A 25,749-nucleotide genomic window follows, 5' to 3' on the forward strand; every position below is an offset into this window, starting at 1 on the left:
GCCTGCAAGTCTACATTCCCCATCCCCGAGTCCTGGGAGAGGTTGCTGAGCCTGAGAGGTGCTTTGCTGCCCTCCAGTGGCGCATGAGAGAATGGCATGGCCAACCCTTTCTGCCACCTGCATGCCAAGAGTAGAAATAAGCCACAGAGAAAGGAAGGGAAATGACCAAGGATTGTAGTTCCTGGGCCAGGAACTACTGGATTAGAACAGGGCTTTGCAGTCAAACTCTCTGGTCATATCTTTGCCAGACATTTGCTATCCATTCTCCCCTTATACCTTAATAGCAAAATGCTGATTGTATTTGGGGTGGCAATGTGCCGGTTAAAAGTTATATCTCCAACCCTCCTTTGCAATAGGGATGGCCAGTGAGACATAGATACAGAAGTCACTGGCTGAGAATTCAGGGAAAAAACTTTTAAGCTGACTAACTCAATTAGCAAGGCCTTTTTTTCCTTCCCTACTTTCTCTCTGCTTGGAATGTGTATGTGATGGGTGGGCCATTGGCAGCCATAATACAACCATGAGGCATCCTTGAGAATGTAAGCCACACACTAAAGATGGAAAAACTGAAAGGAGAAGGCTGGGTTACTGATGACATAATGACCAGCCCTGAAGTGTTTATCTCCAGATTTATGTTTTAACAAAGTAAATAAACTTCTATTGCTTAGGCCACTGTTATTTTGGGTCCCTATTATTAGCAGCTGAATGCAATGCAAAGCTCATGCAGTATCCCAGCTCCATGATGTTGGCGATTACTTCCCTGAACCTCAGTTTCCTCATCTGTAAAATAGATCATACCACCTACCTCATAGAGCTGTTGTGAGGATTAAATGAGATAATGCAAGCAAAGCACTTAGCCCAGTGCCTAGTATGTAGTAATGGCTCAGGAAATGTTTGTAATTACTATTATTGATTGAGAACAGGCCACAGCCAGGACAAGGGGGAGAGAGAATAAAAGACTGAGGCAGAGATCTGTCTGGAATTTACCAGCCTGGGATGAAATTATAGGCACAAGGGCCTGAGATAGGTTCCCTGAAGTGGGAGAGTCTTTAAAATGGACAAAGAGAGCCTCAGGGACAAAATTCTGCAGCAAGATCTGTAGCAGAGGCTGCCTGTAACAAAAGGTCGGGACATGTCAAGACATGACCCAGGCCAGTAGATAGTCATGGGGCAGACATCTTCCTCCTCCTGAGAACCAACTGACAGGTCACCTGACAGACAATGGAGACTCCTGCATCCCTCCCTCCCCACCCTGGTCTTACCTCCAGCTGTCTCAGGATGGAGCAGCTGTCCTCATGTGATGATTTCTGCTGGGATTGCGAGCGGATAACCTCATTCTGCTCAGGAGAGAACCAGACCATAAGGAAAAGCAAGTGCTCCCCTGCCCAACATACCTAAAAATAAGCCAATGCCTCGAGGCGTTGGTGAGGATTTAAATTATCCATTTCAAGTAGCCCCAGAACCCCTGGACCCCTCTTATGTCCATGGGGGTTCTTTCTGATGTTTCTGAATTAAAAGGAGGATGTAGGCATGAGCAGGTGGGTGGTTCATCCTTTCTGGAGAATTGTGTATAATCAGTAGGATTTGCTGCAATGGTGGCAATGTTCTATCTGTGCCGTCCAGCACTGCAGCCACTAGCCACGCATGGGCACAGAGCACTTGCAATGTGGCTAGTCCCACTGAGGAACTCATTTTTTAATTTAATTTAAATTGATTTAAACTTAAGTTGCCCCATGTAGCTGATGGTTATGGTAATGGACGGGCAGCTCCAGAGCAGGGGTTCTCAAGCTCTAGCATGAATCAGAATCACCTGGGGGTTTGTGAAAACACAGATATCCGGGCCCCACACCAGAGGTTCTGATTCAGTATGTCTGCGTGAGGCCCACAAATGTGCATTTCTCGCAAGTTCCCAGGAGATGCTGCTGGTCCAGGGACTAGATTTGAGAACTCCTGGGCTAGAACAGTGTGTCCAAATGTAAAAGGCAAGCACCCTTTTTTTTTTTTTTTTTTTTTGCGGTACGCGGGCCTCTCACTGTTGTGGCCTCTCCCATTGCGGAGCACAGGCTCCGGACACACAGGCCCAGCGGCCATGGCTCACGGGCCCAGCCGCTCCACAGCGTGTGGGATCCTCCCGGACCGGGGCATGAACCCGTGTCCCCTGCATCGGCAGGCGGACTCTCAACCACTGCGCCACCAGGGAAGCCCAGCAAGCACCTTTTGATGGGGCAATACCATCTCTAGGAGTCTGTCCCATGGAAACAATAGGACATGTGGGCAAGGTGGCCACTCAAGGCTGTCCCTTGTGCTATTATCTGTAATCTCCGTTAGGGACAACCTACATGTCTACCGGTTGGGGATCGGTTAAGTAAACGATGGTACATTTACATTGTGGGGGGGAAAGGGTCTCAAATTAAAATATGGTTTAGGGCTTCCCTGGTGGCACAGTGGCTGGGAGTCTTCCTGCCAATGCAGGGGACACAGGTTTGAGCCCTGGTCCCGGAAGAGCCCACATGCCACGGAGCAGCTAGGCCCATGCGCTGAAAGTGCTGAGCCTGCGCTCTGGAGCCCGTGAGCCAAAACTACTGAGCCCACGTGCCACAACTACTGAAGCCCGCGTGCCTAGAGCCCGTGCTCCGCAACAAGAGAAGCCACTGCAATGAGAAGCCCGCGCTCCTCAACGAAGACCCAATGCAGCCAAAAATAAATTAATTAATTTTTTTAAATATATGGTTTAAATGCAGATTCCTGGCTTATTCTCAGAGAATCTAGGTTCGTAGGTATGGGATAGGGCCTGGGGAATCTGTTCTTTTACGAAGAATTTTGTGATACTACCACAGAGCATCTAGGGTCTCCAGAAGCCACTGAAAAGAACATAGAAGATGTTGGGCAGAATCTATGATGAATTGTTGAAGAAAAAAGTTTATTAAACAGCACGAACTATCTAGTATACACCCAGCACTATAAGTGGGCATCTAGGGGAGTGTGTGTATGTATGTGTGTGTGTGCGCACGCACGGACACATGCTTAAGTGCACACTGCCTTCGTAAAGCAATGTCACCAAAATATTTATTGGCAGTGTCTCTGAGTGGTGATATTTTGGTGACCTGTACTTTTTCCTTATATTTTTCTGAATTACATTTTCCCACAGGCATAGCTACTTGCACATGACCCCACATTCAGGAAACAGTGACATTGCAAAAGGAAGGGCTCCCCTCAGTCTCCCCTGAGCACAGGGACCTCAGAGGAAAGAGTAATGAATTCCCAGAGGAGGTGACATCTGTCAAGACTAATGAGCGGTATTGCATCAGAAGAAAAGTGGGAGGGGCGGGGAATAGCATGAGGAAAGCCTCAGAGGAAGGAAATGCAGAGGGAAGCTGGGACTGGCAGCTGATGAGAGTGCCTTGGGGGTCATGATGGGAGCTGAGCATGCAGGGGCAGGTTGAAGCCAAATTTTGAAGGGACTGGAGTGTCACACTAAGGAGTTTAGACTCTCTCCTGTGCAGACAGTTACAAAGGCTGGTTATGTGTGTTCTGCGGAGCAAGTAGTCCAGGGAGCCAATTAAGTTTGGGAAATTATGGATTCAACAAGGTAAATAGTTTCTTTACTGTAGGATTTGTCAGAGCCTTTATTATGCTCATATACATCAACTCTCTCCAAGATTAGTTTACCATCTCTCCTCAATTCTGTGAAGCTGTTGATTAACAGGGGTCAGCCAGCTTTTAAGGCAAAAGGCCAGATTGTCGATATTTTGGGCTTTGCAGCCCACATATGGTCTGTCTTGCATACTTTGTTTCCTTACAACCCTTTAAAAATGTGAAACCATTCTTGGCTCATGGACTGTACAAAAACAGGCCAAAGGGCATATCTGGCTGTGGCTATAGTTTACTGAACTCTGGATTATAAGACATACCATGGATTTTAAATGTCACTTATTGGAGGTGAGGGGACATGAACACATTAAGTGTATGTATCAACTGGAAGACAAATACCAATTTCAGGAAGGTTAAAATGTAGGGGGGGAAAACACTGGGGGAATATAGTATTTCCTAAACTTTTTTGACTTGAAGCCCTTTTTTCTGCAGAGTATCTCAAGGAGTGTTCCAAGGAACCCGCTTTGGGGAAGGCTGCTGTGGGAGCGGGTGGGCCCCTGGCCTGGGGAAGAAGAGGTGCCCTGACCTGGATTCTCTCAGTCTTCTTGTGCATCATCTTGATGTCATTGTTGAGCTCTGTGACATACATGAACTGAGCAAAATTCTTCTCCTCCTTGGCCAGAAACTCCTCGATGAGCTGATTCAGGTTGCCATTCTTTGTCAGCTTCAGCAGCAGGAGGTGAGCCACCTCATAGCTCTCAAAACTCTCACCCTTGTTCTTCTTCCCATGCTTCTTTGCCTTGAGAGCTAGAAAAGGAAGAACTGGCAACCATGAGTCTGAAAGGGAAGCCGCTCAGAGTAGTGCCCAGTGGAGGGATGTGCTCCATAGCGTTATCATTGTGCCCTGGGGAGGGGGCTAGACTTTCCCATGAGATGGAGTGGAAGCTTCCCTCCTTAGCCACTTCACGAATATCTAATTGATTGTCTACTATGTTCCAGACACTGTGCTGGGCTCCATAGCTACAAAATCACTGCTCCACAGAGCTTTTAGTGGAGGAATCAGCCACAAAGAGAAAAGAAAAAGAGATAGCCAAGTAAACAGAAAAAGAAATCCAATAATTACCATTGTGGCCCAGGCAATGGAGGAGATGTAGTAGGTGCTGTGATGGGGTAGCTGCGTGGCCAGGGAAGGAGGTGACGTGAGCAGGATGAAGGCCGGGGAAGCCCTCTTGGCAGAGGGCCTTAAGCAGTCTCAGGGCTTGGCAGATTCAAGGCATTAGAACAAAGAAAGTTCTCCAAGCCTTGCTCCCCAGCCTGATGCCTGCAATAGCCCCACCTCTCCTGAATCCAGCCTTGTCTCTCTGATTTGGCCTCCACATGGCAATCGGAAGGATCTTTCTAGATCTTCCTAGGCACATCTGGCCACATGACCCCTTTTCATGTGTGGCTCCCTACTGTCCCTGGGATGAAGCTGAAGTTTCTCGGCATAATTTAAGATCTGATCCCCTCTAACCCTCAGTGCCTGGTCACTATCAGACTCAGTCACTAGTCTGCCTAAATCTTCTGATAGCTTCCCACCACACCTAGAATCAACGTGAGCTCCCTGTGCAGCCTATAAGGGCCTGTGTGGTCTGGCTCCTCCTCACCCCTCCAATTTCATCTCCTACCACTCTCCTGTTGGCATCAACTCACTCCAGCCACACTGGCCTCCTCTCTGTTCTAGAAATATGCCTACCTCACTCCCACCTCAGGGCCTTTACACCTGCAATTCCTTCTTCCTGGGATGTGCTTCTCCCAGTCTTCCATGTGGCTGGTTCTCTCCTATCATTCAAGTCTCTGCCCAAACAGCACCTCCTCCAAGAGGCCCACCCTGACCACCCTAGATAAAGCAGCCCCTGGTTACTCTCTGTCAATTATCCTGTTTTGTTTTCTTCATCATGCTCATGGGTTCCCGAGAGATCAGATTAACTTTTGCCAATTTGCCAATTTGTCATCTCCCCTGACAGAAGTTCAGCTCCAGAAGGACAGGACCTCTGTCTTACTCCCCACCGTCTCCCAACACATAGCCCAGTTCCTGGCACATGGTCAGTCCTGCAGGAGTGGCCTCTGCCTGTTTCTCCAGCTTTGCGTCTACACTCCAGTTAACACGTTCCTGCCTCTGGGCCTTTGTCTCTGCCTGGATTCCTCACCCTTGCACAACTGGACTCTTTTCATCCTTTAGATCACAGTCTGAACAGCCCCTCCTTGTCCATCCTATCCAAGAGAGGTCTCCCTGTTACTTTTCCATCTCAGTCCCTTGTTTTCTTCCTTCAAAGGTTCTATCACAACCTGAAGTGTTTGTATTTGTCTATTTGCTTGTTTTTTTGTGTGTCTCCATATCTAAAACATAAGCTCCGTGACATCAAGGACTAACACTGTCTTGATCACTGCTCTGTCTCTGGTCCCCAACATGGTGCCTGTTTCAGGATAGGTGATCATTAAAATTTGTTGGAAGACCAAGAATGCAATGGTTGGATGGATGAAGGAAGGAGTCAACTGATCATGAAGAACTTACCCCTGCCGTGTCACAGGAACAGGAGGAGCCTGGAGGCTGGGAGACCCAGCAGAAGCTGCTAGAGGAGATGTGATGAGAAAGATGACAAGGCTGAGGCAGTGAGAAGAGGAAGGATGGACGCACAAGTCAACTGGAGTGGCAGTGAATGGGAGAACTCCTATTGACTGCACAGTTCGGGTCTTGGATGCCTAGTGGAATCTTGAGGCTGCTCAGTGGATTAGGAGAGAGAAGAGGAGAGTAGTAGGACCTCAGGCTTTGGGAGGCAGACACACTTGGGATGGGGTCCTGGATCTGTTACTTACATTGCAGAGGACCTTGGCTATATCCATGTATCCTCTCTCAGCTGCATTGCCCTCATATGTCAACTGGGGGTGTTAATAATAATGTCTGCCTCTTGGAGATGTTGTGAAGGCTAAATGGAAGCCATGCATGCCAAGCATAGAGAATGGAAGCTGGCATAAGCCAGTGGCTCAGTAAATGGATGGGTGGGTGGATGGAGGATGGAAGGATGGATGGATAAAGGATGGAAGATGGATGGGTGGATGGATGGATGGATGGATAGATGGAGGATGGAAGGATGGATGGATGGATGGACAGAAGGTCCAAAAGGTGGTTTTTGTAATGTTAGAGAGTGAGAGATGGGATTTCTCAGAAAAACACTTCCAGCCATACAGTTGCAAATAAGGTAGGAAGGGACAGAAGGGGCTGAAAGAAAAAAAACAAATGCAGCTGCACAGGGGGCTCTCCCTTCAATCTGTTGAGGAGAGAGTTAACATAGCAGACCTGAGACTGCTCTCCTTAGAAAGGCCTGCTTGCAAGGTTGGCCCTTGGCCTTCATCTGGGAACTTAAATGGTGAACAGCTCCCTACACTGATATAAAACTTTCCTAAACGGTAAGTGTGGCTCCTGAGCCCAGACTGTAAGGACAGTGTGCTTTATGCCTAACACCTGCCTTCCTGCTGGGAAGCTGGAATTTTGGTATGCGCTGGGGAGAGGGTGCCTACGTGACCAGCCTCCAGTAAGAATCTTGGGCACCAAGTCTCTAATGAGCTCCCCAAGCAGACGACTCTTCATATGTGTTGTCACAATTAGATGCTGGAGGAATTAAGCATGCCCTGTGTGACTCCACTGGGAGAAGATCCTGGAAGCTTGTGCCTGGTTTCCTCTGGACTTCGCCCCACGCACCTTTCCTCTTTGCTGATTTTTCTTTGTGTCCCTACATCATAGCCATGTTTGCTGAGTCTTGTGAGTCCTCTTTGAGAATCACCCAGCCCAGGGGTGGTCTTGGGGACCTCTGACACACAAGCTCCTCCTCTAAACAATGGAAGGAGAGCCACAGGGTGAGGACACATCCTACAGGTTATGGGTGGCAGATAAAACCCAAGGCATCCAGTTAAATTTGAATCTCAGACAAACAATATATATATTTTTCCTTTGGCCACACTGCACAGCACGCAGGATCTTAGTTTCCCAACCAGGGATCGAACCCCTGCCCCCTGCAGTGGAAGCACAGGGTCTTAGCCATGGGACCACCAGGGTAGTCCTGACACAAATGATATATTTTTAACAGTATAAATATGTCCCAATTGTAGATAAACCACAAATAAGTTTTTAGTATAAGTATGTCTCAAATACTACATGAGACTAAAATTTTATTCATTGTTTATGTGAAATTTAAATTTAACGGCATCTTGTATTTTTATTTGCTAAATTTGGCAAACCTACTACAAGGAGACTCGGGCACCTTCAGTTGAGAGAGAGAGAGAGAGAGAGAGAGAGAGAGAGAAAAGAGGACACCTGGAAAGCATTACCTTCTTCCTTTTTGGACTGCTCCTCAAACTCGATCATTCAGCTTGATGAGTAGGAAGGATGTGAGCTTGGTTTCATGATCATAGAGACGCTCCAACTCTCGGATCTCCAGGTTGTACTGAGAGATGTCCTTCTGCTGGCGGTCCTTCATGGCAGCCATTCGAGCCATGGCTTCCAGCCTGGGTGAGGGGGGCACGACAGAGTCTGAGTGTCCGGAGGCGCCGTCCTTCTCCTCCCCTCTCCCTACCAGTCCAGACAGACTTCCTGACTGGTCAATGACCATCACTCCTTTTAATCATGGAGGTTTCTGGGAGTAGAGGAACAACTTTCCTCACCTGAATGACAGCAGTTGACAGCTCTAGACCACCCTCAGGAAATGATTTTCTATCATCATCATCATCACCACCACCATCACCACCATCATCATGATCATCATCACCATCAGCAACATCATCACCAGCAGCATCACCACCACCATCATGATCTTCACCACCATCACCACCACCACCACCATCAGTATCATCATTACCATCAGCAGTATCACCACCATCAGCATCATCACACATCACCATTATCACTAGTACCATCATCATCACCACTTGTCAAGTACTATGTCCCAGCCACTCGCTTATATACACATATTATTTAATCCTCACTACCACCTGAAGGGGTCCTCCAACAATGTAGTAGTGATGGAGCCAGGGTTCAAACCCAGATCTCTCTGACTCCAAAATCTGCACTCTTCACCACTAAACTGCATGCTTTTTGCCCCTCTAGGTGTGAAGCCGGGAGACAGCCCAGACTGAGAGGGACCCCTAGGACTAGAGGCAGGGACACCTGGGGGAGATGGTACAGCATAGGGGTTTGAGTCGCAACTCCACCACATCTGCCATTTATTTGGATCTCAGGTAAGTATCTTGGCATCTCTAAGCCTCCATTTTCTGGTCTGTAAAATGAGGATAATAACTCCTAGGGCTGTTGTGAAGGTTGAAATACTACCCAGAGCATCTAGCATCATGCTTGGCTGACACACAATCAGCACTCAGAGTTATTATGATGATGATTTCAGGTTCCTCAACACATAAGCACAGTGGGTAGAGGTGGCCCAGAGCAGGAAGCTCAGCAGGGGGCTGAGACATCTTTGCCCCCAGGGTCTCTCCCCCAGCCCACCTCTGCTCATAGGCCTGCGCAGACTGCTCGATGGCCATATTCATTGTTTTCTTCTGCATCGACAAGGGCCGATGAATCTGCTCATAGATGTTGTCATAAGCAGCCTTCTCATACCGTAGGTCCTCAGTCTCCTTCCGGAGCTTTGCATTGGTGGTCAGCATCTTGTCAAAGTGTACAGTGACCTGCAAAGAGGGCTCTGCTTCAAAATAAGGCTCACTCCTGGGGCATGAGACAAGCTTCCAGAAGGCAGCCAGAGGGTTGAAGGGTCTTCCCCTCACCTCCCACCCCAGGCCCACAGAACAATGGTTGGAGTGCTGCCTGGCCTGTGTGCACACCATCGTTCACCTTATCCCGACTCAACCAATGAGATGAGTATGTTCTGCTAATGGCTTCACAGACATCATTCTTCCCTCTTAGCAAAGGGAGGCAGAGTTGTTTGCAGAGTTTTTTTTGTTTGTTTGTTTTCTGGTCACGTTGCAGCACGTGGGATCTTAGTTCCCCGACCAGGGATAGAATCCGTGCCCTCTACAGTGGAAGCATGGAGTCCTAACCACTGGACCACCAGGGAATTCCCCCAGAGAACACCTTACGTACGAGATGCAAACGGGTTTCCAAAACGTGGATCCGTTTTTGCAGTTTCTGGGGGTTATTGGCCTCCTGTATTTTTGAGAAGATCTGTCTTTGGTTTATATATATATTTTTCCATCTGAATGATCTGAAAAGAAAAAGAGAAAGAGAGAGAGAGAGAAAACCCAGCTGTGTTAACATCTGTATGGGTACAAATGTGCCAGTTCACTAACTCAAGTGTGGTAAAACAAAAACTGCAATGTTCTTTCTTTTCCCATGAATGGAATTTTAATTCTCTCTTGGGTGTATGCTCAACTCAACTTAACCTTAGCCAGTTTGGGGCAAAATGAGGCAACTTAGGGTTTTTACTCTCATCCGTGCATGTACATTTCACTTACCTGTGGGCGAAAATTTCACCTGGCCCTAAAGCCACGATTTCCAGCAGAAATGGCATTATTCCCCCAAGAAGCCTTCTGTAACCTTTGTTTTTTGTTTTGTTTTGTTTTGTTTTTTGCTCTTGCAATGATGACGATGCTAGTGGCACTTAATGGCAGGTCATGAGATGTCACATACCCTGCAACATGTAAGACAGCACCAAACATCCAAGAATTGTCCTCCACCCCTTTTGACTTTCCAGTGCCCCTCAGGATATTAGGCAGGTGAAGAACCTCTCTATAATTTTCTGTACCTAGAATCAAACTGTCTTTTACATATACACACACAGTATTTTTCATTAGGTTTTAATAGACACTTAATTATCCAGGAATGTAGTCACTGTATAAATCAAGAGAATGTTCGTTGATTTGTTTGGAACTTTACCAAGAGTTGGCCACCATTTTGGAAATCATGACACCAGCACAACCTGGATCATCATCTTTGAGTTGTGGATACAACAAGTCCAAATTGGTCTGCAGTGTGGAATCTTCAGTGATTCTGCATATCAATAATACTGGCCTCTGACTATATCTTTTAGACCAGCGGTCTGCAAACTAAGGCCCTGGGCCAAATCTGCCCCATTGCCTGTTTTTTGTTTGTTTGTTTGTTTGTTAATATTTATTTATTTATTTTGGTTGCACTGGGTCTTACTTGCAGCACGTGGGATCTTCATTGCGGCATGCAAGATCCTTTTTCTTTTTTTTAGCTACAGCATGTAGACTCTTAGGTGTCGCATGCATGCAGGATCTAGTTCCCCAACCAGGGATCGAACCCGGGCCCCCTGCACTGGGAGCGCAGAGTCTTACCCAATGGACCACCAGGGAAGCCCCCCACTGCCTGTTTTCATAAATAAAGTTTTATTGGCACACAGCCATGCCCATTCTTTGCATTGTCTATGGCTGCTTTCATACTATGAAGGCAGAGTGGAGTAGTGTGGCCCACAAAGTCAAAATATTTACTATCAGGGCCTCTGCAGAGCAATTTGCTGGCCCCGGTCTCGATAAGTCAGGCCAAAACATGCACGTATCGAAATACATATAATTTTAGTATAAGTAGCTTTCCTTTATTTTTCCTTTGCATTATAGTTATGGCATCATATTGATTTAAAAGAAGAAGGATAAAGGATTATATCATCTATGAATTTCACTTCAGGATTGTAAAGGAGGTATTACCAAACATTTGCTGTTAAAAAGGGGCATTGGCAGTTGAGTGACTCATAATTTCAAGTGTCAACAACTAAAAATGATTAAGTTCAATTAGGTTCAGGTCTTGCTAAAAACATGCTTTCCTTGGGAATTCCCTGGTGGTCAGTGGTTAGGACTCCTCCCTTTCACTGCTGAGGGCCCGGGTTCAATCCCTGGTGGAAGAACTAAGATCCCACAAGCCGTGCGGTGTGGCCAAAAAATAAAATAAAATGAAGCATTTTAAAAAACATATGCTTTCCTCACAAGAATTTACCCTCTCTGCCTTTATGGGCACAGATCTCAGCAGCCTTCCTTCAGGGGCAGCAGCTTGTATCAATTAGAAACACATGCAACTACAAATTACAGAAAGCCCAACTAACAATGGTTTAAACAAATTATGGTTTATCTTTCTCTCATAATACACTGCTGGCTTAAGTTCAGTAACTCAAGGAGGTAAAAACAAGATCTCTGTAATTCACCTGGCTTCTCCCTCAAAAGATGGCTGCCATTGCACCAGCCTTCACACAGTTATGTTCCAGGGAGGAAAGTAGAGGAAGCAATATGGATGAAGGGTACGACCTATACCTGGAAAGCAAAACTTTCCCAGACACCCCTAACAGATATCCCCTTACATTTCATTGTCTACCTTTAGGTGCAAGGGAAAATGGGAAATGTAGCTTTTTAGCTGGGCACATGCTCACCCTGAATAAAGTCAGGGATCTGTTAGAGAGGAAAACATAAAGAATGGCAGTGTCACCCACAACACTATGTAGTTACAGTTGCTTCAAGGAAATTCAGGCCCAATATTGCCAGATCTTCCAGTTTTTTTAAAAAGAGAAGCCAGATATCTGAATTTTTACATGAAATCTCCTGATTTTTAACATGTTAGGCCAAAGCCTTCATGTTGTCAGGCTCAGCCTGTTCTGAAGGCCACTGGTCTACTCATACATTTAGGGTCATGGAAGACCCACAGAAAAGTGATGAAAGATGGTTTTTAGGCAGCAAGAGATGCTTAACGGAAGACAGAAGAATGTTCCAGAACCAGGAGGCTGGCAGAGGTGACAACAGCCAGAACTGTACTGTGGTGGACATGGTGGGTGGTTAACCCGTCGTGGGTGTTCTGGGAAAGAATACCCATCCCACCCCAGAAGACTGATCCAAGCCAAGCATGGTAACTCTAATCACTCTTCTTATGATTTATTTATTCAGGGATGGGCAAGACTAAACCAGTTGGAGCCTCTGGCTGTCTGGTAGGGAAGCATCTGGAAAAAGTTTCCTCATTCCTAAGAGAGTCATAGGAAGAGATGGTCTGTCTTCTCCTGACAGTATTGTTCCATCTGGATGTGGTCCCTGGAACTGCTGCTGCTGTCTTGTCCCCAAAGGACAAAGACAAATACCTTGATAACCTAATTGAGCTGCTGAATCAACCAACCCTGAAGCTTGCATTATCTTTATACTTCCTGTTATATGAGATAAAAACATTTTCTTATTGCCAGTAATCTACTTATGGAAGGTGGGCTCTGCCTCCAAACCCAAGGGATAAATCATCATTGGTCTAAACTAGGGGTTGGGAAACTTTATCTTAAAGGGCTAAATAGTAAATATTTTAGGCTTCAAGGACGAAGAGATTAGTATGTAGGTACTCACATAACCATTTAAAAAGTAAACATTTAAGATGTAAAAACCATTCTTTGCTGGAGGGCCATAAACAAACAGACCAGACTTGGTGCTTGCACTGTAATCTGCTGCCCCTAGTCTACCCCAAAGCAATTACAGAAATTCCATTTCCCTTTGGCCCGTGATTGGCCAAGGAATGGGCATATACCCTAGCCCTGGCCAATCAGAGAAAATCTGCTGGAGGAATTTTGTAAAATATTCTCCCTCTCATAAGAAGAGAATATCATGTACAAAAACTTCCCATCCTTTTTTCCTATTTTTGAATGCAATTATATGAGACATTATACTAGCTAAGCTTTGGCAGCCATCTTGTGACCATGAGGGGAAGGCTGGTCAAGAGAGTCATAGAGAAAAAGAAGAACCCATCATTGTAGAGCTGCTAAACCATCCCTGGGATGGCCTATTTCTAGTCAGACATCATATTAAGTGAGAAAAACAAACCTCTGTTCTCCCAGTTGCTTCCAGTCAAGAATTCTATTATCAATACTTGCAGCCCAACACATTCTCAAGCAAAAGATCAGGCAACAAGGGAGCCATTGGGTCTCACCCAAAACTAGTAAGGTATATGAATGCTGTTTATGATTGATATTAGCCAGGCTTTGGACGTTAGCTGGAACACACACACATACACTCCCCCACAAACTCCCTCACAGCAAAAACAAATTACTTCATCAGTGCTGACAAAGTCAGATTCAAGTCAAGTCAGGTTCCTAGTCTACTCCGTTCTCCTCTCCTGTTCTATGCACAAGGCAGCATCCTCAACACAAACCCCCTCCAGCTCTCTTATGAAATAAAACAAATGACTTGTTTTGATATATGGGAGGGCAGCATCCTCCACCATATATTAGGTGTGGCATCACATGCTCTGAAAGGATGCCTGCCCTAGCCCGAGTTGACCCCCAGAGTCCTAGGGCTCCACCTACTTGCCAAAGGAAGCTGTGGCATCAGCTCTTGTGATTAAATTCAGAGCTGTATTCCCTTTGGCACCTTTATGTCAGACGCTGCTTTTGTGATGCTGAAAGTAATTAGGCTTCAGCCCAATGGGAGACATTAGCCAAGGCTGTGGCTGATGGGGAAATACGTTGCCTACACTAGATGCTCAGCAGGAAGGCATCAGCTTATTAATTATTTTGTGAGGCTAAGCAGGGCCCAGTGATATCCTCACCTCCACTGACCCCTTGAAAGGACAAAGCTCTGGGCATTGTGTGGTGGACACAGCAGGAGGGGATTCTGGGAGCTGCCTGCACTGAGATGGAATTAGACCAAGTGGGTTTTTGTGTTGGGCAGTGAGTGCCGTACTCTTTGGAGGATTCCAAAACTAAGTTGCCTTTTCTAATGTTTCTGAGAATCCACATCCCCATTTTTCTTCTTCACTTTTATTGCCTCCTTTCTCATACATTCATATGTTTGTCCACTCATTCATTCATTCACTCATTCATCAGTTTTATTAAGCCCCTGCTTGGTGCCAGACAACAGGGGTATGATGGTAACCAAGACAGAGTGGTCCCTGCCCTCAGGGAACCTACAATCTAGGACTGGAAACAAGCCAGGAAGCATGATGAGCCCTAGGAGAGAGGAGATAGATGGTAATTTGCACACACACAGCAGGGGCATGTAGCAGAGAAAGATGAGGGGACAACTATCTTGCAGAAACAGCATTTGAGCTGAGACGCAAAGGATGAATAAGACTCCCCCAAGCAGAGAGGATGGGGAACATCACTCCAGGCAGGGGGAACAGCATGTGCAAAGGTCTGGAGGTGAGAGACAGCACTGTGGATCCATGAAGGCAGCCAGTGTGGATGGAGCACAGAGGAGAAGGAGGCAGGAGAGAAGGTGGAAGAGGCAGGAGGGGCTGAGGCAGCAGAGCCGGCAAATACACCAGGAACTTGGGCCCTTATCACAGCAAGAGTTGGAAATTACTGAAGAGTTTGAAGCAGAAGAAAGGTGTAATGAGATTTCCAGATTCATTCAGTCAGTAAATATTTATTGAGGACCTGCTAGGTGCTGGACACTGGGATAGGAACAGGGGGTACAGTAGGGAACAAAACAGACTCACGCAGGTGACAGGTTAGGGAGACATTAGACAACACCCATATTAAGGCATAATTACCACCGTGAAAGGTACTGTGAAGGAAGTGCCATGGGGTGACATGAAAGAGGGTAGGGGGTGCACTGGGATCTTCTATTCGCCCCCCAAGATCTACTCTCCACCCTGCTCTGTGCCCCAGGAAGCTAACCGGGAAGGATCCACAATGGCTTCCTTGTAGTTGGGGTCAGAGGTGAGAAGAAAGAGAGGTTGCGGTATTTACTCCAGGTTCCAGAATGCCCTACTCGTCCGAGTACCCTACAGAGTGTGCTATTTGTTCCTGGCCAAGAAACTAACACCAGGGGCATATACTTTAAACCGGAGAGAGGGCATAGAGAAGGCCTCCCTGAGAAAGTCACCTTCAGGCTGAGACATAAAGATAAGCAACTAGGGTAAGGCAGTGTGGGGAGCATGTGCAAAGGCCCTGAGGTGAGAAAAGGCTCAGCATTATTTGAAAGAAAGAAAGAAGTCTTTTGCAGCTGGAGTGTGAAGAGTTAAGGAAGAAATGACATGGGATGAGCCTAGAGGGGTAGGCAGGGTCTTTCAAACGATACTAAGGGATTAACACTGTATAGCAAATGTCTCTAGCTCTTTGCTTTCTGGATCCATGAGGGTTGCACTTCCTAGGCCCTTTTGTGAATGGGTAGAGTTGACTATTTTGGGTCAAGATAGTCTACCAAACTACGGGTTTGGTAGACTATCTTGAGCCAATGAGTCATGAACAGAAGTGACACATGTCACTGGAGCATTCAACTGCCAGTGTGAGACCCTCAGGACTCACTTTTTTCTACCACAGTACCTGGCAACGTTCAAGATGGGGGCTATCCCATTAGCCTGGCCCCAGGATGAGAGGATATAGGAGCCCCTAGCCAATCCACGATAGACATAAACCATGAATGGGAAAGAAACCTTTGTTGTTTTAAACCACTGAGTTGGGGAGAGGGAATTTTGTTACTGCAGCATAACCTAACCTCTCCTGACTGATACAGTAAGGATTGGGGCATTTAGTCTTACTGTAATGGGGAGGCAGTGGAGACCACAGTGAGGAAATGGATCAATAGAGCTGAGAGATCAGGGATTACAATGGTGGTGGAGACAGTGACCACAGTCACGTTTAGAAAAGCCAACGGTGGGGATATGGTGGGAAGTACACCTCCTGCACTCCTTCCCCTTGCTCGGTGTTCTGGTTAACCCTTTAAGAGAAAGACCACACCTTCTCATCCAGTTCAGCCAACAGCACTTTCATCGATTTAATCAGGGCCTCGTAGTCCTCCTTGGTTTGCAGCAGGAAACACAGCTCCATGTAGTTTTTCTCATTCAGATCCAAGTTCCTGGAGGACTTGATGAGATTCAAAAGCAGGGTGATCTCATCCTGCTCCTCCTGCAGGGTCTTGATTTCCTTGCTGTTGGGAAAGCAGCATGTGATTAACCCTGAACCCCTGAGTTTGCCTGGATCAGACACTCCAGGCCCCTTGGTCCTGAAAGGAGACTCAGAGGGGTACTTCCCACCGCAGCAAGTGGAAGAGACTCACCCAAGGTCTCCAACCCAGGTCCAGAACTCAGATGTCCTTTGACCCAGTTCACTGCAACTTCCACTGCTCCGCCCTTCTCTGAGCGGCATTTTTTTTTTTTTACTCCTCAGAACAATTTGCAGCTGTGCCTGTCAAAACCCATTACCTAGTCATGGTGAGAGCCCCCAAGTTCTCTTTTGCCAGCAGCTCACTGACATCTGTCTGATTTTGCAGACTTTCTTTTCCGGCTTTACAGCCAGTTATCTCTGGTAATAAGAGGCAAGCCCATGAGGCAGGATCTTTCAATTGTGCATCAACACAGAGCTGCACAGGAACCTCTAACCCCCACCAACTTTTCTACTCAGGGGCTACTGATTTATGAAATTGGCTGACATGAGTCTCCTTCTCTTCCTCTGTCTGCTCTGGAGAAGAGAGGGTGTCGGGGACGTGAGCAACCAGGGATTTCTAAAAGAGAAAAGAAGACTCAGGCAACTGCACGGCAACTGAGCAACAGGAAATGGTACAGAGGCCGAGTTTCTGGCAAAGTCTGGGCAGCCTATTCCTGCTGCTCAGTGCGGTTTGCAGACTAGCTGCCTCAATGCCCTTTGGAAGCTTGGAGAAATGCAGCAGCTCAGGTCTCAATCCAGGACCTACTGAATCAGAATGTGCTTTGTAACAAGATCCTCAAGTGACCTGTACTCACTTTAAAGTTTTGGAAGCGCCACTCTAGAACAGCAAAGAATGTTCAAGGGCGGGGTCTGCAAAGCTTTTTCTATAAAGGGCCAAAGAGTAAATACTTTGGGTTTTGCAGGCCAGAGGGTCTCTGTTGCAACTACTCAACAAAGCAATCATAGGCAACACAAAAATGAAGAGGCGTGGCTGTGTGCCAATAAAACTTTATTTACAAAAACAGGCAGCCACTCAGACTTGGCCCATTGGCCACCGTTTGCTGACTGATGTTCTAAAGCAGCACTGTCCAGTAGACCATTCTGCAGTGATGCAAACGTCCTCTAGCTGCGCTGTCCGACAGCATCCATCAGGCATGTGTGGCTATTGAGCCCTTGAAATGTGGCTGGTGCAACTGAAGAACTGAATTTCTAATTTTATTTATTTTAATAAATTGCAAATGTAAATAGCCACATGTTGCTAACAACCACTGGAGTGCATGCCCAGGTCTAGAGCATCTTGTCTTCTTAACCTGGCCCTTGGGACTTTTCTCCCCCTAAGCCCCTCTTGGGAGGGGTCTTTGCTAAGGTGCAGAGAAAAGAGAGAGAGAGAGCCGGATAGTAAGTCAGAGTTAGGCTTTCGGGGGCGCAGTGAGGTCGGAAAAGCAAAAGGAAGGTTTGTCTGTCTTTAGGCAGGGCTGGGACTGCAGTGAGGGGAGTGAGGTGCCCCAGAATTTAAGGAGGTCTTCATTTTCAGGGTGGTATAGGTGCAGGGTCTGCGCTGGGGAAAAGCACCTCCTTAAATATTACACCCTAAGCACCTCACTCACCTCACCCCAGGTCTCTTCCACTCTCCTCCCCTTCAGTTCCACCACAGTGAAACCAGATCAAATGGATCGGGGTAGAGTGAGATGCAGAAGGGTAAGTAAGATTCAAGAAAAACTGAAACCACATCAAGAAGTAGGCATTTCCTGATGCCCACCAAGGGTAGGCTGTGAATCAGGGTCACCAGCACAGATGTGCAGGTTGTGGACTGCACAGCCCAAGGGAGCACCATCTGCTTGAAAACATGTCATTGATTTGTTGATTTACTCCACTTTTCTGCGAGACACTTTGTCTTGTTTTAACAAAATCCCTACATAATGACAATGTTTCCAGCAGATGGCACTAAAGGGTCTTTGAGAAAGGGTGCCTTTTTCTAATTCACGTAATGATCCCATATGGACTAGCAGTGGCTCTGAGTGAACCAATCCATGGAAAATCTAAAGAACCCCTTTTCCCTACCCTCTGAACTTCACACATCATCTAACAGTAAAATTTTCTAACAATAGGCAGTTACTGCCTGTATAAACATTATGAATGTGGTTAAGGAATCACATTTCTTTGGACGGAATCTAAGAATGCTTGTTTAATGTTTGTTTATTCAACCTCAGGGAACACCCTTCTGTTGCCCAAAGAAACTATACACACCATAATTTCTAGGGCAACTCAATTTCAAATATTCAGGCCTGCAGATCCCATAATAACGCACAAGCAGGAAACGTCCTTTGGGGTATCCACCGACTGGTGATTTCCCCTTCTCTGGGAACTCCCCACCTTTACTGCTAGAACCGCTGGGGATACCCATAGCTATTTTTTGTCCTATGGCTCAGCACCCCCCCCAGGCCACAGCTGAATGGGCCAGAAGTAGACACCAGACCCAAGCTAAGCCAATCAGATTCTCCCTCTCCTGGGAATTTTGGGATTGGAATTGACTAAGAACAGTCTCTCTGTGTGGCCTTTGGTCGCTCAAGAATTGGAGGCAGCCATCTCCCACCAGCCACGGCTGAGATTCAGAGAGGAAAGAACAAAACCCATGTGTTGAAAGAAACAGGAACCAGAATCACTTTCTTGTTTGGGTCCTTCACTGAGACATGGGTGAGCTGCTCCCCTTGGAGTCCCTGAGACACCCTGAACTCTGAGAATAAATCTCCTCTCCCCACTGAAGCTATCCCAAGTGGGTCCCTGCCCCAGACCCCATCAGAAGGCAAGCCCCATGAAACCAAACCCAACATTTTCTCCAAGTTCACTCAGTACAGAACTCTGAGCATCACTTACTGCTGGTTTGTGATCTTCTGCTGGGAGCAGAAGTTAAAGGACTTCCGACTGTCCACCATCTTCCGGAACTGCTGCCTCAGCTTCCGAAGCTCTGCCTCAGCCAGCTGCTCTTTGGTCTTCTCCGAAGGTTCCTGGGAATTTTCAGGGTCTTTTCTTCTGTGCTTCTTTTGAGTGAGACAGGGTGAGTGTTAAGCAACAGGTTAGGTGACTAGAAAAGCCCACATTTCAGCTTAAGGGTGGAGGGCAAGAAGAGTGCTTGGGGCAGGGCTGGAGTAGGAAGACCACCCTTGGGTGATGTCAACTGCTTAGGTGTTACATGGAAAACCCACCCTGGGTTGCCAGGGTGGAGAGGAAGCTGGACCTCATTACTGCATACTGAAGAGGTGGCCTTGCTGTGTGACCTTGGGTGAGTCACTTAACATCTCTGAGTCTCCAGTCTCTCATCTATAAAATGGGCACACATAGATTTGTTGTCAGGATTAGTTGAGTTAATATGTGTACAGAGGACCGCACAATGCCTGACCCCACAGTAAGCCCTCTGTATGTAGGAGCTGCTGTTACCCACCGTCCGCATCTTGAAGGAATTGTGCTTTCGCTCTCCTCAGACATTGTATCCAGGGAGGTCAAAGCTAGCAAGTGCTCCTTTCTCTCTCTGCGATACCTGTCCACAGTGGCGAAAGGAAGAGAACTTGTGAGCCACCCCTGCTGGTGGTGCAGGACCCGGCAGCACCCTCTCCCTTCCCCACCTCCCGCAGACCTTCCTCCTCCCACAGCTTGGCACACGAGGAGGACACGGCAGATGGCTGCCCGGGTGTGAGAAGAGGCTTTTTTTTTTTTTAAGCAATGTTTGCCTGAAACCTGTTCCTCTCATGATTTATTATTAGGAGCCAGGCAGATGGTTCTGGCATGTCTGTTACCCTCTTGCTCCTTGTGTTCCCAAAGAAGAGGGGCAAGATGGCATCAGGGCAGTGTCTCCTCTGATGGGGTTACATCGAAATTCGCCCAGCTTCAGCTGTGGGGACACTCCCCCCCGCTTTTAAAGCAGGAGCCAGTAGTACTGAGAGACATTAGGTATTCAAAGAAGGCGACAATGCTAACCCTCTGAGCCCTATGGGGCTGTAAGATCCACTGCACCCCAACTCCCAGGCTTTAGGAGCTAGATTCTTAAACAAGAAACTTCTAGCTTTGCCACCCACTGAGGGGTCCTACAGTGCAGTGGTTTAAAGCATTGCTGTGTCAACCATCAGATCTCAGCAAAAATTCCTCCTTGGCCACTTGTTAAGTTTGAGCAAGTCATTTCAGTTCTCTGGGCCTTGGTTTCCTCATCTGGAAAATAGGAGAAATTTTAGAAGCCACTTCACAGGTTGTTCAGCATGTAAGGCACTAAGCCTGGCACAAGGTAAGTCCTCAGTAAACAGTGGCTGTTACGATGTGGTGCGATATGGGTCTTTTCATAGGATGAAGGTTCAGCATAAAAAATATTTATGTGTGGGCTTCCCTGGTGGCACAGTGGTTGAGAGTCCGCCTGCCAATGCAGGGGACACGGGTTCGTGCCCCGGTCTGGAAAGATCCCACATGCCGCAGAGCGGCTGGGCCCGTGAGCCATGGCCACTGAGCCTGCGCGTCCGGAGCCTGTGCTCCGCAACGGGAGAGGCCACAACAGTGAGAGGCCCGCGTACCACAAAAAAAAAAAAAAAAAAAAAAAATTATGTGGGCTTACGGGGCATCCAGCATTCCTCTGTCTCCTGGTAGCAATACCTGGAATTTCCAGTGGGAAGCCACTCCCTCCCTTACTCCTGGTCATTTTTTGCGCCCCTGAGGTTGACCCTACTCCATCAACTTCTGGATTGCAACCTATGACTCTGGATGGGTCAATCAGAGTGCCAGATCCCTGGCCAATCTGCATAATTCCAGCCCCCTGGCCTGAGTGATCAGTTCAGGAATGGGCACATGACCTTGCCTAGTCCAAGCAGAGTGAATAGTGGAATTTAAGCTTGCACACACAGGAAGAGAGAAACTCTGTTTCCTGCTGCACTTTAACCTATGTGAATGAGGTTGGGAGTGGCTGGCAGCCATCTTGCCTCTTCAGGGAGCCTGAGAATAAAGCTATCACTGAGGACAGAAGACAAAATCAAGAGAAATTGAACCGTAGGGGAATCATCTGAGCCCCTGGATATAGCCAAGCCTGAAGATACCTCTGGGTCATGTCCAATTACATGAACCAACATATTCTCCTAAAGCAATCCGAGATGAGTTTTCTGTCACTTGCAACCAAATGAGTTCTCATGCCTGAAGTACCTAGATCTCTTTAGCATAAAAACTAAGCCCCTACTGTGTGCTAAATATTGTAGGGAATTCAGGGATAAGTTAACCTTCAAGGTGGTATGAACCCTGCCCAGGGCAAAATAGTGGAAAAGGCTGCAAAAAGGAGATGATTTTCAATTTGGGTTTTGAAGGATTAATAGGAGTTCACCATGCAGAGAAGAAAAGTGGGGAAGGAATTTGGGGTAAAGAGAACTGCCTGGGCAAAGGCTGAGAAGCAAGTGAATAAAAGGAGTGTTCAGAGACTGATGTGTGGTCTAGTGTAGGCGGCAGTACCCACTGGGAAGTGACTGGCCAAGAGGTCTGGAAAAGCCAAGATGTTCCTTAAAAGCAGGGATGTAAGAAGATCAGCCTGTAAGAGACGAGTTAATCGCCTTCCAACAGTCACTTCTCCTTCATGAAGGGTTGTTGCTAAGGTAGTTGCCTAGCCAGGGGTTACACTTCCCAGCTCCTCCTGAATCCAGGCAGAGCTACGAATTCTCACCCATGGAATGTGAGCAGAGAGGTGTGTCACTTCCAGACCATGACTTTTTAAGAAGTGGATGTGACATTTCCATCCTGTCTTCCCAATCTGACATCTATGTGAGGCGCAGCCATAGATGGGCAGAGCCACAAGACAGGTCTCTTAAATCAACTTGTGGAAGAAGTCACCTGCCAACCACGAAATCCTCATTGGACTGTTACAAAAAAGAGAAATTAATTTCTGTTGTGTTAAGCCAATGAAATGAGGGGGCATCTTTGCTACAGCAACTAGTATGACTCTAAGAACGCTCTGACTTCTTCTTTCCTAACAGGACTCTGAGCTTATCCCTCCTCAATCTGCCCAGTTCCAGAGGATGAATCATGATTGGTTCCCACTAATCATAGTAACCCATTTCCCTTTGTCAATGATTGGTTGAAAGATGAACATGTGACTCAGATCTAGCCAAAGAGACATAAGGAGATGTCTATTCCTATTCCTTTGTGATAAAAAGAGCTTGTCCATGTTCCCCTCTCTTTTGCTTTTGGAAATTATTGTGAAGGTTACAATGGTTGGTGCTGGAGCAACCATCCTGTGACCAGGAGGAGAAATATCACTGTCACACTAAAGAGAACAAAGAAGAAATATGGGGGGAAATGTAGGGCCTCACTGACACTTTGCCACTGCCCCATCCTTGGAACCACCTACCCTAGGCTTCTCGTTAAGTGAAATAACTAAGTGTCACTATTGTTTAAGGCACCCTTATCAAGTATTTTGTTCATTGCAGCCTAGATCATTCCTGCCCTACATGATCCACTATCTTGAAAATGATTCTCAATCTGCTGGGTGATAAGAATATAGTGGCTGAGACTGTAAGACCTCTGGCGTTTCCCTACTATGTTCTAGAGGGTTTCTAGAGGGTTTGAGGACTAACTGATTTTTGGTAAATCATATTTGAAGGAAAATATCTAATGTTGGAAAATTCCCACAGGCAGGGAAGTGGAATAAAGACTATGGTTCCATAGCTTGATTATTTCTGGAAGAGCCCTCAAGGTACGGGTAGAGGCTATGGCAGGATTTATTAGACTGATAAGGTTTGGGCAAAGAATACTCACTTTAGGACCTCTTTCAATTCTAGAATTTTGTGCAGCTCCGATTTCACATCGTGCAGAAGCTTTTCTATGTTTAAGGGTTCTTTTGATCCTAAGTGGATCTGTAATGCACCCTTCTAAAAGCATGACTAAATAAAGTATACTTGAAATTCACTGACAATGTGATTTCTCTCTCTGATCCTCAGTCTCCTGATCTATAGAAATGGGGATGCTCACCCCCACACTCAGCATAATGTATATAAAGCTCTTAGCGCAGTGCCTAGCACATGACAGGTGTCTGATGAATGTAACTTGTCTGTGAATCAGGATTTTCAAGTGTCAGTTTATCTTGCCCTTTAGTTAACTGGTTGTGTTGTGTGTTTTTCCCCAGGAGCTGGAGGCTCCGTCAACGCCTACCTTTTCGCTGATACATACACACACCCACAACCAGGCTCCCCCTGGGATACCGGCTTTTCTCCGGCTTCCAGACACCAACACAAGTTTTTCCCTTTCTGTGCTCTGTGGGCTGGACCCACTCTGTTCCCTGGGAACAGATCGACCCCCATTCTCACAGCTGGGCCTTCAGAGAGCACCTGCAGGGTGTCCTGGGCCCTGGCACACCACCCTCTTAGTCAGGGGTCTCAAACTTGAGGCCCACAGGACAAATTCAACCTGCCTTCAGTTCTTTTTAGCAGGCAGTGTTTTAAGATGTGAATATGGGTCATGCACTCACACTCCTGGCTGCAGGCTCCATTCCTCCCCATTGCCTAACTCCTCCTCCCCCCAATTCCCACATTTCCTGTAACTGCCTGGAGCCAGCAGGAATTTGAGTCTGTGGTTCCTGGGAGGAATCTCAAAGCTGCCCATCTGTGTGCGCTGGAAAGTGCTAAGAGATCTAGAGGTCCAGGTCAGGGAGCATCACAAACATGCCTCCTGCTCCCCGGACCTCAGTCTATCCATTACAGTATCTGTAGTCCTGGGCACATGATAAGCTCTTAGCAAATGCTATTTAAATGAATAAAGTCTCCTCCCAGGTGGGAGAAGACTTTATTGTCTAATATTTAATTAGCTGGGGTAGAGGAGGCTGGATCCTCCTCTGCTGCTGAATTTTAACAATCTGACCTTAAAAGAAAATCCTGACCCCTGAAGGGCAGGGCCCCTGGGACAGGCCACTATGTGGGTTATAAATTCCAAGTCTGAGAGAGGAGGATCCTGTAAAAAAAATGAAGCCAAGGCTGCATGCATAACATGGTTTAAACATGTGCTTGGAGTACTAATCAAGCAGAGGTGCAGAAACACCCACAGATTTTTAAAAATTGGGATCGTTACAGGGGGAAATGGAAGTTTGTTGTACTTTCCTTGGAGTTATTTTACACACTGTAATTTATTTACGTTTAATTCATGGGGGCCAAGATATTTTCCAGGTTTAGGGGCAGCTAAACGTCCGAAGGGGAGAGGGTCAGCCGCCACGTCTTTGCTTTCCTCAGCAGGGGGAGCTGTGGAGCAGCAGGCGCGGCTGCGCGCGCAGTGAAACTTACCAGGGACGCCCTGCAGGACAGCTCCCACCGCGTGTCCAACGGCCACTGGAGCTGCGTGTCCGACGGCGCCGGGAGGACTGATTGCTGTGCGGCTGCGCTGAGCCAACCCCCATTCTCACGTCCGGGCGTTCTCGGAACCCCGGAACGGGCGCCTTTGTGACTCGCACAGACGGGGCGTTTTCCCCTGGAAGGTGCTAAGAGGGTCCAGGGCCCTTAAGAGAGGACCAGAGCAGCTGGTGAGAGGAAAGTTGTTTTTTTTGGGGGGGGCGGGGGAGGACGACAGACTCCTCAACGACCCCTCTTCCCCCGCGGCGACCCCTCACCAGACTAGCCACTAACCCTCACGCCACTAACTTCTTAACTCAATTACCGCTCTCTTTCCCTGACTCGGCCACTCACACTGCCATACAATCACCATTCCATCTCCTCTCTCATTCACCCGCATGTCCTCTCACTGTCTCCCTACTCCCCATCTCACACTCACCCGTACTTACAGCAACCCTGCTGGGTACGTACACTACAAAGGAACCCAGATCTCTCTCTCTCTCTCTCTTTTTTTTTTTAATAAATTTATTTATTTTTGGCTGTGGCTGCTTGGGTCTTTGTTGCTGCCCGCCGGCTTTCTCTAGTTGTGGCGAGCGGGGGCTACTCTTCGTTGTGGTGCGTGGGCTTCTCATTGCGGTGGCTTCTCTTGTTGTGGAGCACAGGCTGTAGGTACACGGGCTTCAGTAGTTGTGGTGCATGGGCTTCGGTAGTTGTGGCACATGGGCTCAGTAGTTGTGGCTCACGGGCTCTAGAGCGCAGGGTCAGTAGCTGTGGCTCACGGGCTTAGTTGCTCCGCGGCATGTGGGATCTTCCCGGACATGGCCTCGAACCCGTGTCCCCTGCATTGGCAGCCAGGTTCTTAACCACTGCACCACCAGAGAAGTCCAGAACTCAGATCTTTCTGCTCTGCAAAAAAAGAAAGAACTTGAGACAAATAACCACAGGTG

General features: G+C 47.3%; 1 protein-coding gene across 1 annotated transcript in view; it reads right to left on the minus strand.

Moving 5' to 3' along the window:
* CCDC63 (coiled-coil domain containing 63) overlaps positions 1-24,935 on the minus strand; it is a 33,611-nt gene extending 8,676 nt beyond the window's left edge. The window contains 11 exon segments of the mRNA XM_030860931.2: positions 1,263-1,337; positions 4,178-4,398; positions 7,957-7,988; positions 7,990-8,133; positions 9,125-9,306; positions 9,719-9,814; positions 9,816-9,839; positions 16,287-16,476; positions 19,347-19,510; positions 19,912-20,007; positions 24,758-24,935. Of these exon segments, the coding sequence (XP_030716791.2) occupies positions 1,263-1,337; positions 4,178-4,398; positions 7,957-7,988; positions 7,990-8,133; positions 9,125-9,306; positions 9,719-9,814; positions 9,816-9,839; positions 16,287-16,476; positions 19,347-19,510; positions 19,912-19,920 (1,137 nt within the window). The 5' untranslated portion in view covers positions 19,921-20,007; positions 24,758-24,935.
* Positions 24,936-25,749: the final 814 nt, after the last annotated feature.

The sequence above is a fragment of the Globicephala melas genome, chromosome 13, assembly GCF_963455315.2.
Source record: "Globicephala melas chromosome 13, mGloMel1.2, whole genome shotgun sequence".
Lineage (NCBI taxonomy): Eukaryota > Metazoa > Chordata > Mammalia > Artiodactyla > Delphinidae > Globicephala > Globicephala melas.